The sequence below is a fragment of the Microtus ochrogaster genome, chromosome 6 (assembly GCF_000317375.1).
Source record: "Microtus ochrogaster isolate Prairie Vole_2 chromosome 6, MicOch1.0, whole genome shotgun sequence".
Lineage (NCBI taxonomy): Eukaryota > Metazoa > Chordata > Mammalia > Rodentia > Cricetidae > Microtus > Microtus ochrogaster.
The window spans coordinates 87,162,005-87,181,138 of NC_022013.1; the positions used below are offsets into that span (position 1 = coordinate 87,162,005).

General features: G+C 34.7%; 1 protein-coding gene across 4 annotated transcripts in view; it reads left to right on the top strand.

The window, feature by feature from the left end:
* Akt3 (AKT serine/threonine kinase 3) overlaps positions 1 to 19,134 on the top strand; it is a 235,551-nt gene that overhangs the window by 172,479 nt on the left and 43,938 nt on the right. For all 4 annotated transcript variants that reach the window (XM_013346981.2, XM_026779836.1, XM_026779835.1 and 1 more), the window contains one exon: positions 15,134 to 15,256. In XM_013346981.2, the coding sequence (XP_013202435.1) occupies positions 15,134 to 15,256 (123 nt within the window). The remainder of the gene's footprint in view (positions 1 to 15,133; positions 15,257 to 19,134) is intronic.

Here is a 19,134-nt window from a genome sequence, read left to right on the forward strand (position 1 = left end):
AAACCCTGTCTCGAAAACCAAAAAAAAAAAAAAACAAAAAAAAAAAACAAAAAAAAATAAAACAGAAACACTCATCATGTATCACTTTCAACTCTGAACTGTGGTTCTATTGTGACTGGCTGCCTCCAGCTCCTGTAACTTCCCTGCCATGATGGATTATATTCTTGAACTGTAAGCCAAATAAGCCCTCTCCCCCTTTAGTCGCTTTTTTTCAGTGAACAACTTGAAAAGTAACTGAGACACTCAGCAATTCCATTTCCAGTAATTGTAATTCCAAAAATAAAGATAAATGAGTAAATGGTATGTGAATAAATACATTTGTTGTACTAGTATGGTGTCTTAAATGAACATTCAGTAAGAATGCTGATTAAGTATGTCAAATGTTGCAAGATGAGATAATACAAAGCATGCTACTATTATGCTGAGAGAAACATAGATCATGTACATGTGAATATCTCATTATTCACTGAAATTTAGAACTGATCAAAAATTATGTATATGTGAATATCTTATTATCCACTGGAATCTAGAACTGACCATAGATCTTGTAAATGTGTATCTGCGAGTATCTCATTATCCACTGCAATTTAGAACTGGCTATATAGATTATGTATGTGTGTACAGTGAATTATCTCATTAGCCACTGGAATTTAGAACTGGCCTTGTGACTGAGTAAAGGTTGGAAGGAAAGTTTAATTTTCAGTTGTGTATTCTTTTGTAACTTTTCATATTATAGATACTGTGTATTTAATAATTAAAAATAAGCAAATGAACGGATGACTAGGGAAGAGAGTGTTAGAAAGGAAATGATAATCTGTGTAAAACTTAGAGCAGCATTGGGTGCAGTGTGGGCCACAAATCAGCATCTGTATAATTAATTTTTAAAGTCTAGTAATATTGCTACTGATTTGGTAAGGCCACTTTTAGTAATTTAGCTGCTATTAAATTTAAATGAGAAATAGAAAAATATCCCCAGGAGAAATTGTAATTTTTGGAAACTAAGGTAATACCAAATTTAGTTAAAGAAGTCTCTCCTTAGATCTTTTTGCAAACTGTCTTCAGTTTTGTATGTCTTAAAGCCTCTAAACTGGAATCTTGTGATCTTTCATGGGCTCAGATATCATGGGAGCTGGAGATTAAAAGCAAGGTAAATCATGTGGACCTGTTAGGAATCTGATAAATTCTTACTGTTCTCTTACATTCTTTCTGTGGGTACTAATGAACCTACATTTCCATTTTTTACTACTCATGCCTGCTAGCACTTTGCACAGTCTGTATTAATATCTTTGATAAAATTCATTTTAGTTTTTATATATGACTTTCAGTTACATGTCATTCTTGAGATCTTCTCTTACTTATTCAGATTTCTCATTATTTGGCTGGCATTTTTTCTTCTGTGAACCAAAATCATCTCATTTTAAATTCACAGAAGACAGAAGTGCCGGCAGTCAGCATTTGAATTCTACTTACTAATTTGTGGAGGTGTGATTTGGGTGATTTTTAAGTTAGAAGTATTTCAGATTCATGGTGATGCTTTTAAAACTTGATATTTTTTTACTAAATTTATGGTTATATAAATATCTTTATTACCAGAATCTGAGTTATTAAGCTTTATGTAGTTTATGTCACAATTTTGTTGCCTTCATCCAAATCTTTTTTTAAAAAATTTCCATATCAAGAAAGTTACATTGCAAAATACACATTGACATCTAAAGTTCAAGGCAAAATAAACTTTATTTTACATGCTGTTTTATGATACAATTTTATAGTATTTGATGTCCAGTTTTATAAAATCATTAAACGATCATAAGAATACAACTTAAGTTAACAGAAGACTTGACAAGTCTCATTGTTTAAAATGGTTAGCTGCCTAGAACTATAAGCAATGTCTAGGAAGCCCTCAGTTTTCATGATTTCTATGCATGGGGTCAGTGGTATAGAATGCAGTTTTGTAGTAACTAACTTCTTAAACGTTGGTTTCCTCAGTGACCCTTTTAAGGAATTGCAGATAGAGAGAATTTCGCTCTCCCTCTCCCCCTTTTTCTTCCCCTCTACCCTACTTCTGAGGAAGGAAAACAGAAAAATGACAAAAATGATATTTACATTTTTAAAACTATGGCCCTAAACACAGTGCACAATTTTTTGTATTCTGTATATTTCACCTACCAAAATTCTTTAAAACTCCTCTAGGATTATGGCATGTGCTAGCAGTTTATTTCAGTTTGCAGGGTTGCTGCATTGCAGTCATATTTCTCAGTGTTTGCTATAGTCATAAGACAGATGTCAGAGTTCTTAGCAGTTTGGAGTTATTACATAAATAACTGTGGTGAATATTACAGAACAAATCTTCATGAGTTTTTATTGTTTTTTTAGTTATGCGTATTTTTAAAATAACGAATTTATTGTATCATCTCTAATTCTTATTACACTTTAATTTATTTTGTGTGTATACATAGCACCTGTGCAGGGGTCAGAGGTACAACTTTTGTGAGTATATTTCACCTTGTAGAGTTTCAAGAGCGAATTCAGTTTACCATGTTGACTCCTGTTGACTTTATGTACTGAGCCACCTTTCCAACTGTTAGGACATGCTCATGTATGAATTGGATGATTGTGTTGTCTTCACCCCACCATTCACCATCTTGTACCTTTTTCCTCATACTGGTCCTTCTCCACAGATATCTTCTAGGTTTGTTTCCTTTTAAATGTTGAGAGAAAACATGCAATATTAGAAAATCTCCAGTTCTTCCTATTGACTGAATAATATTACATTGTGTATGTATGTGACATTTCTATTCTCAATAAGCATGTAGACTTATTATGTTTTAAACACTATGAATTATTCAGCATTAAGTATGAATGTGTAAATTATCTTTGTGGTGGATTGGCTCTTGTACCCTATAGTGGGTTAGCAGGGTCACATGATGGTAGTTCTACTTTAACTTTTTTGAAGCATTTCTGTTCCCATGGTGGTTGGATTGGTGTGCATTCTTCTTTACCTGCATCCTCTGAGCTTTCTTGATGATAGCTATTCTTACTGGAGCTAAGAGGACTCTGTGCAGTTTATGTGTATACTTTCTATTTGACTAATAAGTACAACACGTTGTCATTTAGTTATTAGGTCTGTCTTTTCAGTTCTTTTATCCATTTCCTAATTGGATTATTTCCTCCTTTGCTACTTAGTATTTCGAGTTTGTCATAAATTCAGAATATTAATCTCTGTTACACGAATAGTTAGCAATGATTTTCTTCCAGTTCTACCAGCTATCTGTTCACTTTGGTAATTGTTTCATTTACTGTGCACAAGCTGTGTAATTTCAGGCAACACAGTTTGTTAGTTCCTGCTATTACATTTGGAGCCATTCGACAGTTATTGCCTGTGTGTGTATCTTATAGTTTTCTGTTAGTGGTTCTAGAGTTTTAGGACTTTTAATTCATAATGGATTGTTTCTCTTTTTTACAGGTGAGAGATAGAGGTATAGTTTTCCTTTTTCTGCATTTATGTATATCCAGGTTTTCTAGTACCATTTTGTAAATATTTATTTTTTATGTGCATTACTGATTGCGTGTTTGGTGCCCATGATGACTAGAAGAGGGCATCCAAGTTTTTGATCTTCTGTGTTTATGCTTGGAACTGAGTCACCAAGAGTATCACGTGCACCTTCACATCTGAGCCATCTTTCTAGTTCTTCTAGTGCCATTTACTACAGAGGCCTTCTCTTATCCATCTTGTATGTTTTGGGCATTTTTGTTTAAAGTCAGATAACATCAATTTCTTGGGTTCCTTTCTGGTTTTTCTGTTTCATTCCATTGGACTGTGTGTCTTTTTATGTGTGTCAGGCCCTTGTTAGGTTTGGTACTGTGGCTCTGTAATATAATCGAAAATCTCACATTATTATACTTGCAGTATTGCTTTGTTTTCTTAATTGCTTTGGCTACAAAAATTATTCGTGCTTCTATGTGGGTATTAGAATTCTTTTTCTAGGTCTGTGAACAAAATCATTAGAATTTTGATAGAAAATTAATTCAGTACATAGAGTAGTTTGGGTAACATAGCCATTTAAAATATAAATTATCTTTATTCACAAACATGGAAGAACTTTCCTACTTCTAAGCCTTCTTTATTTATTAAGCTCTAAAGTTTTCACTGTAGCAGTGTTTAATTCCTAGCTATATTATTCCAACGTAAACGTTCTTGTTGTTTATGTTTTTGTAATTAACATTGTTTCCCTGATCAGCATGATTGTTAGTGGCATATTGGAAAGCTGTTCATTGTTGTTTATAGATTGAAATTCTGCTCAAAAAGTATTTATCAGTTTAAAGAGTATTTTGGTCAAGTTTTTAGTCTTTTAAGTATAGCATCATATAGTCAGGAAACAGATATATTGAGTTCTTTCCTATTTATCTCTTTTATTTGTTTGTACTGTCTTAATGCTGTGGTTAAGAATTTGAAGACTACAGTAAACATGAGCAGAGGGACTCGGTACTCTTATTCCTGATTTTAAGAGAAATGTTTTCAATTTTCCCCATTTAATATACAGTTGGATTTAATTTTGTAAATCGCCTTTCTTATGTGGTGGCATTGTACTTTATTCCTGTTTTTTCCCAGGGGTCTCATCAAAAAAGGATATTGAAGTTTGTCAAATATTTTTCTGCATCCATTGATATAGTTGTAGAATTTTCATTTTTGAGTCTATGTGTCAGAATTATTATTTACATATGTTGAACTATCTTTGCTTACCTTGAATGAAATTTACTTCACAGTGTAGGATCTCTTCAGTGTGCTTTTAAATTCTGTTTGCATATATATTATCAAATAGTTTTGCATTTGTATACTTTAAGGAAGTGGCATATAACTTTCTTTTTTGCCTCATTTGGATTTTATATGAAAATAATGCTGATTTAGTAGATTGATAACATTCTTTTTCTATTTTTTAGAGATATTAGAGAATATTGGTTGGGAGACTTTATCAGTATTTTAATTTTATTCCTTATTATAGATCTGATTAAGCTGTTTCTGTCTAGTTGCTTTAATTATAGTAATATATTGCAAATCTTATCTGATTTTTCAGTTTTGTTGGAAGATACATTTTCAGCACTCTGAAGTTTATTAGCATCTGTTGTAATGTGCTTATATTGTCTCAAATTTATGATTTTGAGTCAATCCCGTTGAATAGTTTGTCTAAGGGGGTAGCAAGCTGTTTAATTTTTGTTTTGATTGTTTATATTATCCTTTTAGGCTACATTTCATTAATTTTTACCCTTTTCTCTTACATTTGTATTTAATACTTTTGAATTAAGTATGTTCATTTTTCTTGAGAGTTGAAGGTATTAATTTTTCATAAGCTCTCTGTATTTTAAAGTCTTGGGTATGTTAAGTTTCTCTTTTCGTTTGATTTTATAAACTTTTAAATTTTTCCCCTAACCTCTTCAGTGAATCACAGATCACAGAAGAATGTATTGTATAATCATCATCAGTTTGTATAGTGTTTGTGGTATGTTTTGCTATACATTTCACATTTTGTTCCATTATTATCTGGTTAGACATAGTGTTTCATTTTTTTGTTTGTGTAGACTTGCTTTTGTTTTAAAATGTTATCTATTTAGAATGCTTCATAGGTAGCCAAATACATGTGTTTTACAGGAGTTGACAGGAACATCCTGTAGATGGTGTCTTTTAAGTCTTGAAGTTTCTTGCCTTTTGGGTGTTGAGGTGGGATATGAAAGTAGGATGTTTTCAGTGCAGTCCTTACTATTGTAGTATCTGTATCTAGACTTTAATACCCAGTACTGTTTACTTTGTGAAATTGATCATGGTGCTGGGCTCTCCCTTCATTAGTGGACAGTAACCTTCTTTATCTCTTACGACTAATTTAGACCTGAATCTACATCATATATATAGCTGCTTCTGTTTATCCCCGTTTTCAGCTAACTTGACATGGGTTTTTTTTTCTTTTTTCTTTCTTTTTTGCATTTATTCACTTTGATCTCTGATTTTCTTTGTAGTGAAATGTATTTCTTGAAGCGTCCATCCTACTTGTCTGCTTTTTTAATTGGACATTTTAGGCCAGTAACATTTAGCATATTTATTGAAAGATATTTGCCATACCTTTTAAATATATAGTTGTTATTGTTCTTCTTTCTCTCTATGTACAATCATTTTTAAGTATCTTTTGGAATGCTGGCTTTCCAATTGTTAATGAGTTTGTACTTTCCTTGGGATATATCTATTTTTCATCAATTAAAATAAGACTTTACTTATTAATGTTCACTGGTAGTTGTAGTAGTTTATTTTCTGTTGCTATGATAAATCCCATGACCAAAAGCAAATTAATCAGGAAAGAGTTTATTTTAACTTAAAAGTTACATTCTATTGTTGAGGGAAGTTAAGGCAGAAACTGAAGTTAAGGTACAAACCATGGAGGAATGGTCTTTACTGGCTTGCTTTCTGTTGCTTCCTCAGCCTATTTTCTTAAACAACTCAAGACCACCTGTTGGACTTAATGTCTGCCCAAAAAGGGAGGAATCATACCTGCCACCAAAAACCTAGCCAACCACCCAGGGCTAGTGAAGTCATGGTCTTGAAGGAGAACTTACCGTTGCCATTTTATAGAACCAACATAAAATTTCTAACTTTATTCTAATATGCACAGATAAATGTGGTGTTCTGCATCAAGGAAACTTTTCTTTGCAAGAGACAGACCATTCCAAAACTCACAACTAGTAGAAATGCACTTTTGAAGTCCAATCCCAATGGATATGTCTGCAAAACAACTCCTTTACTTATGGCTCAGGCTATATGTGCCCGAGGACGAGAGAGTTTGCTGTGAGATTATGTCTCCTAGGAACATGAGCTGCTACACCCATAGTATTGCACCTACATGACTGCCTAAACATGAGGTGAACAAGGACAAGAACAATAGATGTTTGCCTGCACATCAGAAGAGGATGCCAGATCTCATTTCAGACGATTGTGAGCCACCACATGGTTGCTGGAAATTGAACTCAGGACCTTTGGAAGCCCAGTAGGTGCTCTTCACCTCTGAGCATCTCTCCAGCCCCCAGTTGTAGTCTTTTTATAGTATGCCTATAATGTGACATGGTGAAGTTATTTTCTCATCATATCTATTTGCAGTTTTAAATGCCTTCTTTGCTTTAATGCCCATATCTTCCCGTGATTTGGGATTCTTCTGTTCAACTTCATTGAATGGATTCTCTGTGACTTTGTTTTATTTTATTTTGTTTTTTCGAGACAGGGTTTCTCTATAGTTTTGGAGCCTGTCGTGGAACTAGCTCTTGTAGACCAGGCTGGTCTCAAACTCACTCTGTGACTTTATTTTATAGCTTAGCTGATGTGGGATTCCCCTCTGTATGCTGCGAATACCATTGGTTAATGAAGAAACTGTCTTGAGCCTGTGCAGGGAATAAAGGTAGGCAGGGAAAACTAAACTGAATGCTGAGAGAAAGAGGAGGCGTTAGAGAGAAGCCATGGTGCCGCTGGTAGAGACAGACGCTGGAACTTTAGCAGTAAGCCACAGCCACGTGATGATACATATATTAATAGAAATGGGTTAAATTAATATGTAAGTGTTAGACAATAAGAAGCTAGAGCTAATGGGCCAAGTAGTGATTTGAATAATATAGTTTCTCTGTGATTATTTTGGGGCTGAGCAGCCAGAAAGAAACAAATGACCTCCCTGTAACACTTAGCTTTCTCTTACCCCATCGATTCTTAGATTATGTCTCAGGATTTTTTGAAAGTTGTGCTCATACTTATTTTTTCCTCATTTTTTTGTGATATTTAGTGTCATATTTCCTCAACCTTGTCTTTAGTCCCTGATAATCTTTATTCTGCTTGATCTATCGTATTTGAGGTTACTTTTCACTGTGGTTTTTAAAATGTATTCTCTGAGAGTTTCATACATGTGTACAATTTCATTATATTTTTTGCCCTATCCTTTATTCATGGGAAGCACTAAGATTCCCATAGGTGCTCCCCACATATTCATGCCTTTAAAAAAATGAAATAATGTGCTGAGTCCAACTAGTGCTGCCTGTGTATTCATGAATGTGGGACAAGAGCAATCTCCCAGCACCTCCTTTTAAAAAGAAAAATTATTCTCCTTTTATTTTCTTTGAGCCTTGGGGTGGGGAGTGTTAATATCAATATTAACATCTCTATGGTTGAGCACTCACTAAAGTAGCTAATTCTTAGCATTTTGAATATTAATGCATCTGTATTAAACTTTACCCACTGCAGTGAGATGCTGTTTTAGCCATGGTTGGGAGTAGCGCATTCTATGGGTATAAATATAAGTATTTAGATGGTAATTTAACATTATCACCATTTAGAAAAACAGCACCAATAGATTCTCTCTTAGAACATAAGTCTTATCTAGCTATAGGTTTTGATCATGCTTACAGTACCAGACATGGATTCCCTCTTGTGGAACAGTACGCAGATCCATCAAGAGTGTTTATCCATGCCCAGAATCAATCTTGATATTGCTGTTTCAGTGGGCACATCTTGTCTTATTGTTGTTTCAGTGGGCACATCTTGGCTGGCAGGTCTGTGTTTTCTAATGCAAGGTCCAGTGCTGAGGTTTTAAGTTTTTATTTTTTTTTAATTTCTAGTATTTCTACGCCCCTTCATCTTCCAAATCTCAGTTTCCTTGCAGAACTTCTCATCTCTGTTGCTGACTTTACTATTATATAGGTCTGGCATTAATGTCTTCATTTTATTTATTTCCTTGTTAGAATATCTTTTACATTTCCATCATTTCTACTCCAGTATCTTATAGTTTGGTTTTAAGCTCGAAAGGCTTTATATTGCCTTGACTTTTCATATTTCTTGAATTTCTACATTAGGATTTATGCAGCTGTTAGAATGGGTATGTCTTTGAGGCATTTAATAAATTTTAGAGATTTTATTTTTATTGAAAATAGACATTTTCTTAAAATGCATTTTTAATGGTTTTCTGTCTCCCTACTTCAGCCAGATCCTGCTCACCTCTCCCTCCTCCTAAACGCATACCTATAGGTGTTTTCTCAGTGAGTTGTCTTTTCTTGGATTTGTAGCCCCATTATAATCAATGTAGAGGGTGCAATGTTGACAGCAATGGGAAAGCAGTAATTTGACAAAATCAGGTATTAATATATAGTAAAAGTGGAAACATCAACAACATCCTCAAGAACAAGAAAAGGAAGGTGGTTTATACTAATTCGGTAAACTAGTACTTTAGAAATTCTTACAGCTAGTGCTAATAGTCATCTTCCAGACAACGCTTGTACTCAGTCTCAGTCATTTCATTAGAAAACAATGAAAAAAATTACAAGTTGTTGTTCTCAGTATGTTTCTTTTAGATTGTTTCACAAAGGTTAGTGATATAGACTTGGGATATTAAAGTAGATATTGCTTCTTATTATCAAAGTTTTATATGAAATTTCTTTGTTAATCCCTGAAGTGTTCATGAGCTGTTTTCTCTGAAGCAGTGGCATAGTGGCTCTTTGCCATCTGTTGTTTATGATGTGAGCTCTTTAAGCTCCTCCACACTTCTTGCATGAAACAAGAATTGTATATTACTGCCTTGTAGATCCTAGTCCAGACACCATAGGTTGAGACTTTTAGAGGTGTGTTTATTTATTTTATGAGTATGAGTGTTGTACCTCGTGTGTGTGTGTGTGTGTGTGTGTGTGTGTGTGTGTGTGTGTGTGTATACTATGCATGATGCAGTGCCCATGGAAGCCAGAAGAGGAGTTATAGATAATAGTTATAGATAATCATTAGCTATTGTGTCGATGCTGGAAACAAAACCCTGGTGCTTTGCAAGAGCAGTAAATACTGTGAGTCTTTAAGGTATGTTTTCCAGCCCCTGGACTCTTTAACAAGAATTAGTGAACTGCAAATAAAGGAAGAATAAATATCTTAGAATAAAATATCATCTAATGTAAGAGGGAAAATGTGAATGAAACTATAGGACTGTGTATTACATGAAATAAGGCAGACCTCCCCCACTTCACTCCTAGCTTAAGTTGAAGCTGGCAGTATGGATCTCATGAAATTACAAACCAGAAATACTAGTTAAAATGTGTTAAAGTACCAGTCTAATCATAGTACTCTAGGGATGGGAAAGGGGAAAAAGAAAAGAGTTGGTAATTAGATACAGAAACAGATAGGAGGTATAGTTCCAGGGCTCTATAGCTAAGTGAAGTGACTACAGTTAATTGATTTATTTCGTATTTCAAAACAGCTATAAGAATAGGTTTGAATGTTTTAAATGGAAAGAGATGACAAATGGGACTGGGACGAAAGCTCAGTTGGGAACGTGATTGTTCCGCAAGCCCAAGGGCCCAAGTTTGCTTACCAGAACCCAAGGAGAAATTGCTATGCATGGTGGCATATATTTATAATCTCGGTGTTGGCAATGTGGAAATAGAAGGGTCCCTGGGGACCCTCTGGCCAGTCAGCCTAGCCTACTTGGCAAGTTCTAGACTAGGGACACACTACATCACGTTCACAGACATCGCAGGTTACCTTTGGCATCTCTGTGTATGCTCCTGCAGCCGCACTTGCATGTGTATTTGCCATGGTGGTGCTCTTCTGAAGTCATGCACTTGTTGGGAAAGTGTCTCGTTAGATCCGGAGACCTCCATTTAGGCTAGGCCGGCTGGCCTGGGATCTACAAGGGTTCGTTTCTGCTTCCTTACAATGCTGAGTTTACAATTACATGCCACCATGTCTGGCTATTTGTATAAGTTCTGAAGAATGCAGTTCAAGAATTTCATGAGCTGCGCCATCTTCCCAGTCTTTTCTTGATGCTTTTTCTCCCTTTCTTCAGGTTCTTGGTTTGTTTGTGCTTCATTTAGTACTTCTTATCAGTATCCTCTTTTGCTGCTTGTCCCTGACAGTAAGTGTAGTAATATCCTGAGACTGCCCCTACTTTTTCTAAGCTTTTGGATTGTATTCTTTGGTTTTAACAATTTCCTTGGTATCCATAATTCTAAAATTGAAATATAACATCAATTGCATATTTAAATTTCAGTAGGTCAAAATAAAGCCCATTGCTCCTGTATCCCTATCACCAATTATTTTTTTCCTCTATGTTGTTTTTAGCAACATCTACTCAGCCAGCCACAAGAAAACCTCAACATCATTGATCTCTCCCTTGGTCCAAATTCTTCTGGAGTACTGATTCTCCTGAAGGGTGCTTATGGTTTCCTTAGCCGATGGCCCTCAGAAGCACTCATCAAGATCCAACATAACTTCTGGTGTTCCCAAACATACTTATTCTTCCAAAGTCTTTTATAGTATTTGCCGTGTTTCAGCACATTATTGTGTCCTGAGTGTTAGTGCTATTTCCTTTAATGTCTGTAGGTTTCTATAGCAGTTAGTACTAATTGGTGATAAATAACTTTTGTGCACTTTTAGAAATTATTTATCTGAGTATAACCTCAGATCCTTTTATTATTTACTTGTTAAGCTTGTTCTCATTTTCTCTCTCTCTCTCTCTCTCTCTCTCTCTCTCTCTCTCTCTCTCTCTCTCTCTCTCTCTCTTTCTCCTCCTTCTCCCCCTCCTCTTCCTCTTTCTCTCCCTTCCTCTCCCTCCCTCCCTGTCTCTCGTTCTCTCTGTCTCTGTCTCTCTCTCTGTGTCTCTGTCTGTCTTTCTGTTAACTTTTCTAAATGTATATTATTCTTGCAATATTCTCTGAAATGTTCTCTGAAAATATTTTTTATTTTATTGGCAACTTGTGGATTTTGTGAAAGGAGATTGAAGAATAGCAAGGGGATCCAGGGATGGAAGGAAAGGTGATGATGACAGAGAATAGAAAAAATCAAAGCATATATAAATATGAGAAATCACAATAAAAACCCTTTTCTCTATAGTGAATATACACCACCAAAAAAAAACTGCTGCTTTCTACAAATGGTTATTCTTCACCTTCTTCTGTGTGGCTCTTGTCCTGGGTTATATGGAAGTACACAGGTGGATATATTTTAAGTAGTAGTCTTTATATCCCTTATGTTATATAGAAGTACACAGGTGGATATATTTTAAGTAGTAGTCTTTATATCCCTTATGTTTTCCTTTGGTGAAAGATTGCATCTTTCAAAACTTAAGTGAACTTTATCTGTGACGTATCTCCAGATAATCTTATATAAATTAATCACTCTATCTCCAAAGTGTTGTTACTGTCTCACAAAAATGTGTTACAGTCTGCTCTTTTTGTAAACATGCCTGCATCTTCCTCATAAGCTAGAATTCCTTAATAGTGGGGGTTATGTCTATTTTTTGTCATTTTGTTGAAGTTTGATTGTTATATAGAAAGAGACATGTAGTTAAGGAGTTTGGAGAGTTTGATTGTTATATAGAAAGAGACATGTCGTTAATGAGTTTGGAGATGAGTATGTATTCTTAGGCCTTATCACAGGTAAAGCTATACATAAGAGTGTGTATCTTAAGAGTCAGTATGCTTTTTTCCTTATTCTCCTGCCTCATAGAGTTACCTTAAAATAATTGATGGTCATTAAATAAATATTAGATTGAAATGTTTTAATACACGGATGAACACGAATAATAATGATCCAGAAAGGTAGTCCATGAATCAGGAAAGCGGTGTTAAACCAAAGCCAAGAAACACATTTTGTGAAAGAGAACACAGGCAGTCTCCTAATCTCCAAAACAAGAAGGGGAGCCGACTATATATAGATCATCAGATTTGGCAGTTACAGATCACTGCTTGTCTTTACAGAGTGCATTCCATAAAGTAGCAAAAGGACACATCATATGGCAGTGAGTTTTGAAATACAGAGTTCTTCTTAATTATAAAACTTGAGCTGATACTTTTATGGAAGTTGGCAGGCAGACAAATTTTAGTTATGCCATCCAAATAAAGACCTAGAATCTTGAATGCAGTATATTAATTTAGAGAGGCTCTGTATCTCTTTTGTCAGTGGCTAGCCAGTGGTAGAACTGATGTTTTTTAAAGAAATCTAGGCACTGTTCAGCAACACGTGATCACAGCGTCTGCAGTGCTCAGGGCATGTTAGACTCAGTGTCACAGATCACACATGATCACAGCGTCTGCAGTGCTCAGGGCATGTTAGACTCAGTGTCACAGATCACACATGATCACAGCATCTGCAGTGCTCAGGGCATGTTAGACTAAGTGTCACAGATCTTACTTTTCATATTATTTTTTTTTGATGCACCATTCTTCAGAAGTAATTCATTCTCTACTTGTGGTGTCACAGATTTGACAAAACATGGGAATAAAGTAGGGAACACCATAGTTTAGATACGTCTAACAAATTACTTCCCAATCTATCTAATGTTCCTTCAGTCATTTTTAGCAATATCAATATTCTTTCTTCCTCTCCTGTCTTTACTTGGGCAAATGAGTCACATACAAAGTTGCCTTACAAAATAATTTAAGTAGAGGTAGGAGTAGAATAAAGGAAGAAAGAGTGAATGTATAAGAAACTGTAGCCAGGTGGCGGTGGTGGCACACCTTTAATCACAACACTTGGGAGTCTGAGGCTGACCTATCTCTGTGAGTTATAGGCCAGCCTGGTCTACAGAGTGAGTTAAAGGACAGCCACGGCTACAGAGAGAAACCTAGTCTCAAAATTATTATTATATGTTGAACAAGCCTTGTTATAAACTACAGTTCTTAGCAGTTTAATATGAGTTAGTGGTCTGTATGGAAATAGTTATTTTCTGGCCTTACAGTAGAAGGCACTTTTTTTTTTTTTTTTTTTTTTTTGGTCACAGACTTGATTTGAGTATGCTCAATGACATCTTAATGGTTTATTCAGGATTGTAAATAATTTTCATTCTTGGCATATTTCCTTTTTTTCTCTTCCATTTATTATGTCTCTTATTTTACACAGAAATTCTTTGCATTTATAAACTAGATACTGATGTATTTATTAGCAACCCTACATAATTTGGTTTTGTATGCATGTGCATTTCTTATAATTTATATTTTAATCTCATAATTGTGTTAAAATATGTGTTATACAAATACTAAAATCAAACATGTCGTAGTTATGTTTATACAGGGCAAAGATATTTTAGATTATCAATCTTGGCAGATTTCTTGATAAAGTATAATAGTTCAACAAAGATTGATAATCAGTTTATGGTTCCTCAGATCCATTTCTTGATGTCTGTTTTTCTAACAAATAGATGTTTTTATTTATTCTGTGCTTAGTGTTTTTTTTTTTTTTAGCTTTTAGTGGTTCTGGGAATGGACATAGGTCCTTGCAAGTGTTAGGCAAACACTGTCCTCCTAACCGTGTCTCCTGTTGAGAGATGAGATATGTTAATCATTAAATGATGGGACCTATGTTTCATAAAACTAGAACTTTAGTTTGTGGTTGCAGTAAGTGCCCAGTAAATACTTGCTGACTGTTGGAATACCTTTGATTAACTAGGAGATGATTGGCTTAGAGTTTATATGATCATAGGAGATCACAGTTAAAATTGAAAATAAAAGGATTGGGCATTAAAAATCACTCCATGTCAGGAGTGGTGGAAACCTCAGTCCAATTTGAGCATTGTTAAGATATATGTAAAACCTTAAAGTTGTGAAATTTCTTATTATAGTAAATGTTATTTGAAGCTTCAGAAGTATTTCTAGAAATATGATAAATAATAGTTGTAAACTGTGACTAACTAGTATAAATGAGTTTTAAGAAAATTCCTGTTTTTCCTTGAAATCAAATATAACTTAAATAATTAAATAAAAACACCATACCCATGCTCCTGTTCATTTATTTTGATAATGTCAATATTTATTCCTTGTAAGACTGGAACAGCGGTATAGTTAGAGGGAAATGCAATCTAACGATGCATACTTTTTCCTCTGGTACCTGAAGGTTAAATGGGTGGCAAGCAGAATGCCTTAAACAAGATTGGTATATTGATTAAAACGCTGATTTAACAGCTCGCAGTTTCCCCTTGGAAACCTGCAAAAGATAAGCCAGCTGCTGTCTTAGAGTGCTCGGTGTCCGCTGAGAGTACACTATCTATCATCACAATATGGTGATGAGAGGTGTTTTATGTTTGTGTTAATTTCCCCCACTAAATCAGTAATTATTACAATCCTGTCCCTGCTGTTTACCCTGCAGCTGTTTTTCCATTTGTCGAGAGAGCGGGTGTTCTCTGAGGACCGCACACGTTTCTATGGTGCAGAAATTGTCTCTGCTTTGGACTATCTACATTCTGGAAAGATTGTGTACCGTGATCTCAAGGTAAAAAAAAAAAATGTAATCAACATTTTTTTTTTTTTTTGCAGAGACTGTAGGGACAAAGTAATTACAAAGTTACACAGTTTTGAGAAAAGCAGTCTTCTTAGGAATGTTTTTTGCTGTAGTTGATCTGAAATTTCATTCACTGATATGTAAGTGGTTCTTTTATGTTTTGATTTTTGGCATATGAAAATTCTCTTGACTGTGCAAAACTGATCTACCAAGAGTAATTTCATTTCTTGTAAATGCTGTAATTATAGAAATGATAAACATCTGAGTTAAAGTCAGGTGATTTGCAACCTTATTATTATCTTCAGACATAAAACATTTATGAAGAAGCTTTGATAAGGTTATTTGAAGGAAAACATGCATTTTCTTTGTGATATTAACTTTGGATAGGATTATATTCCTCACATTTTTCTATAAACTTAGTAGTTTGCTTAGTTTTTCATTTGTCAAAACCCTGTATTGCTGTTTTGGTAATAAAAGCTCGAGCATTGCTGAAACAGTTGTAATAGGTAAACACTCTGTAAGGCAAGGTAACAAGTAGTTTTGCCTTTTCTGTCTCTCAAGTCTCTACTGGAACTATTCAACTCTGCCACTGAAAGGTAAAATCAGCCTTAGCCATTATGTAAATCAGTGTTTGGCGATATTCCCACAAATCTTTACTTATGAAAGCAATCAGTGGTTTAGATTTGACTACACTCTGTAATTTGCTGCTCCCTGCAGGAGATCCTGTAAGCAAATGATAATTCTCATGATGCGGTCATGAATAAGGTTGACTATGTTAAGGAATCCTGATCATGGCATATTTTCAGCAAATTCTTAAGTTTAGCATCTTCTTTAAAATGTAAAGGCTGGGAGTACAGCTCAGTGGTCAGACACTTGCTCAGTTTAGGGATGACACTGACTTTCATCCCAGCGGTTGGGGCAGGGAAGCTATAAGTAATCTATACTTGCAAACCCATCTTATAGAAACACTGAAGTATGATCACAAATATGAGGATACCTTGGGCGATATAGTGAGACTTTTTCTCAAAATAAATACTGGACTGAGTGGTTACTCAGAGGGTATAGGTCCTTGTTGGGCAAGCAAGTAGACTTGAGTTCCTAACTCCATTGCCCACATACAAGCCAAGCAGGGTCATATGTTTTAAACTCTAGAAAGTGAAGATAAGTGGACCCTGGGGTATATCTGGCCATCCAGTTTAGCCTGAATGGTATGCCTCAGGTTCATTGGGAAGTTTTGTCTCAGAAATTAAGTGGAGAAGTGATTGAGGAAGAAATCCCAATATCAATTTCTGGTCTCCACATGTTCTCACAGGTACACTAATACAAATTAATCAAATGATTTAGATGTACTTCTTAGAATTTTAAATATTTTAGAATTTATCACTCTTACAGGGACTTCCTGAGCACATACAAACACATGTGCCTGCACACATACACTACAAACACATTCCAGGTGTGTGTAGCCCAGTAGGTTTGCCTAGCATGGATGATTTCAGACCCCAGTACTTAGGGAAAATAGAAATCATGTGGTAATATTTGCCTATTGAAATTGAATTGATAGCTCCATTCCTAATCACAGAACTATTTCATTTAGAGTATAATTTGGTTTGTAAAAATAGAAGTTGTGCTCCAAAGCTACAGAGAAACCCTGTCTCGAAAAACCAAAAAAAAAAAAAAAAAAAGTAGAAGTTATGTGATATTTTCATGGAATTACATTTTGTATGAAGTTGGGTATGTGCCTAAGAAATAATGAATATCCTGTTACTACTGTCTTACTTATAAAGCTATTTGGGACTCTTAATTCTTATCCAGTTATGTAAGCAGGTGCCTAGTTTGTTTCTCAAGATTTTCTATAACTCTCATGTATGTTATGGATAACTGTCTTAAGTACTAACTGTTTTATAAAATATCATTTCATATAGTAATAATAAAAACAGCTTATATTGTTGTAAAGTCAATTAAAATTTAAGGATTAGAATGCTGTACTTAAAGATAATTAGATATACAGCCAAAAATATCTAGTTCAGGGATGGTTAAATGTCTAAGTGCCATAATGAATGCATTCAACTAGATGGTTATATTTAGTTTATCTTAGAACTAGGAATATGGTGGAATTCAGCACCTTTACATCTATTCTATGTATTAAGTATAGATGCTTTAGAAACCCTAGTTATACATATATATATATATAATTAGTTTATCTTAGAACTAGGAATATGGTGGAATTCAGCACCTTTACATCTATTCTATGTATTAAGTATAGATGCTTTAGAAACCCTAGTTATACATATATATATATATATATATATATAATATATAATTTCCAACTATACTTAAAAATCCTTAACTTTTCTCTTCATAAGTTTACCTTTTTCATCACTACTCATGCTAATGAATCATATTTATGGAAAACAAGAAGGCAGAGAAGCCTGGAGTTAAAGAAATGAGAATAGTTTTGAAGTACTGGGTAAATCCAAAATAATCAACAATAGTAGATAGACTTACTAGTTCAGAGAGATCTGAAGAAGACAGTTCATCTGAGCCCTAGCAGCAGTCAGAGGGTCTTGGTCAGAGTTGCCTACTGACATCCCTAGTGAAATGAATTATTACTATAGTAAAGGTCATTAAATATACATTTTATTTCTATACTGTTGATGATGAAATTAGATTTAATTTATCGATCTATAATATAAAGTGTGTACTCTGTCTGTGAATGCCCATCATGTAGTTACCATATACAATGTCGTAACTTTATCAAACGTTTTTATGTTCTATGTTCACTCAAAATTCCCTTTAAAAATGCTGCATTAATTTAATCTTTGAAATACATTTATAGTATAGAACAGAGAGCATATCATGTATCACAGAACACACATAATTAAGAAAGCAAAATTTAAAATTTATTCATGCTCTTTGCATCTGAAGTTCACAAGCTTTTGCATGACAGAATGGGATCATTTAGGTAGGATCACAGGAAATCAAGGTCTGGATTCGAGACAGTGTTCTGCAAGCATAAAACTAAATTGACACTAACAAGATTATTGGAACATGGGTTTGTCACTCATCTTTCTATTATGATACTATAACACTTATGTAGAAAAGGGTTTTATTTTAGCCCATAGATTTTAATGCTTTTATTCCACTCCAAAATTAGGTAGACCCTTTGCTTTTGGACCTCTGATGTGAAGAATCCACATAGCGATACAGGAATCACATAGTAGAGAATCTATTTAACTCATCAGTGAGAAAGCCAATAGAAGAGAAAGGGTACTCCTCCCACTGTTCCCTCAAGAATGTGGACTAAGGGACTAGGGCCTCTCACTGGACCCCATTTTCTAAAGGTCCTACCCTCATCCAATATCACGAGGCTGATCTAAAGAACAGCTAAGATCCAAAGTATAGCACCATGATCATATTTCCTGGTTTAATATGCTTTTGTTTACAACATTCTTTCTAGAGTTGAAAACTAGATAAGAAAATGGAAATGCATTGGATTATATCTGTTTTTAAAGTCTTTGTGATACGTATATATGTGTATCTAGTATAATATGTGGTGTTTATGTAGCATGATATACATTTGGAGTCAGATGACATAACCTTGTATGTCAGTCCTCAGCTTTCATCTTGTTTGAGACAGGGTTTCCTTTTTACTATTGTTTGTGCCAGGCGAGGTGGATCTTGAGTTTCCAGCAATTCTGTTTCCACTTTCTTCTCACTGAAGAGTCACTGGGGTAATGCTTTCCATGGGTCTTGGGGATCCAGACTCAGGTACTCATGCTTGGATTGCAAGCCCCTTACCAACAAATCATCTTCTTGATTCTTATGTTTATTTTTAAAGATTTAATATTTTTATTTGTGTGTGTATCTCT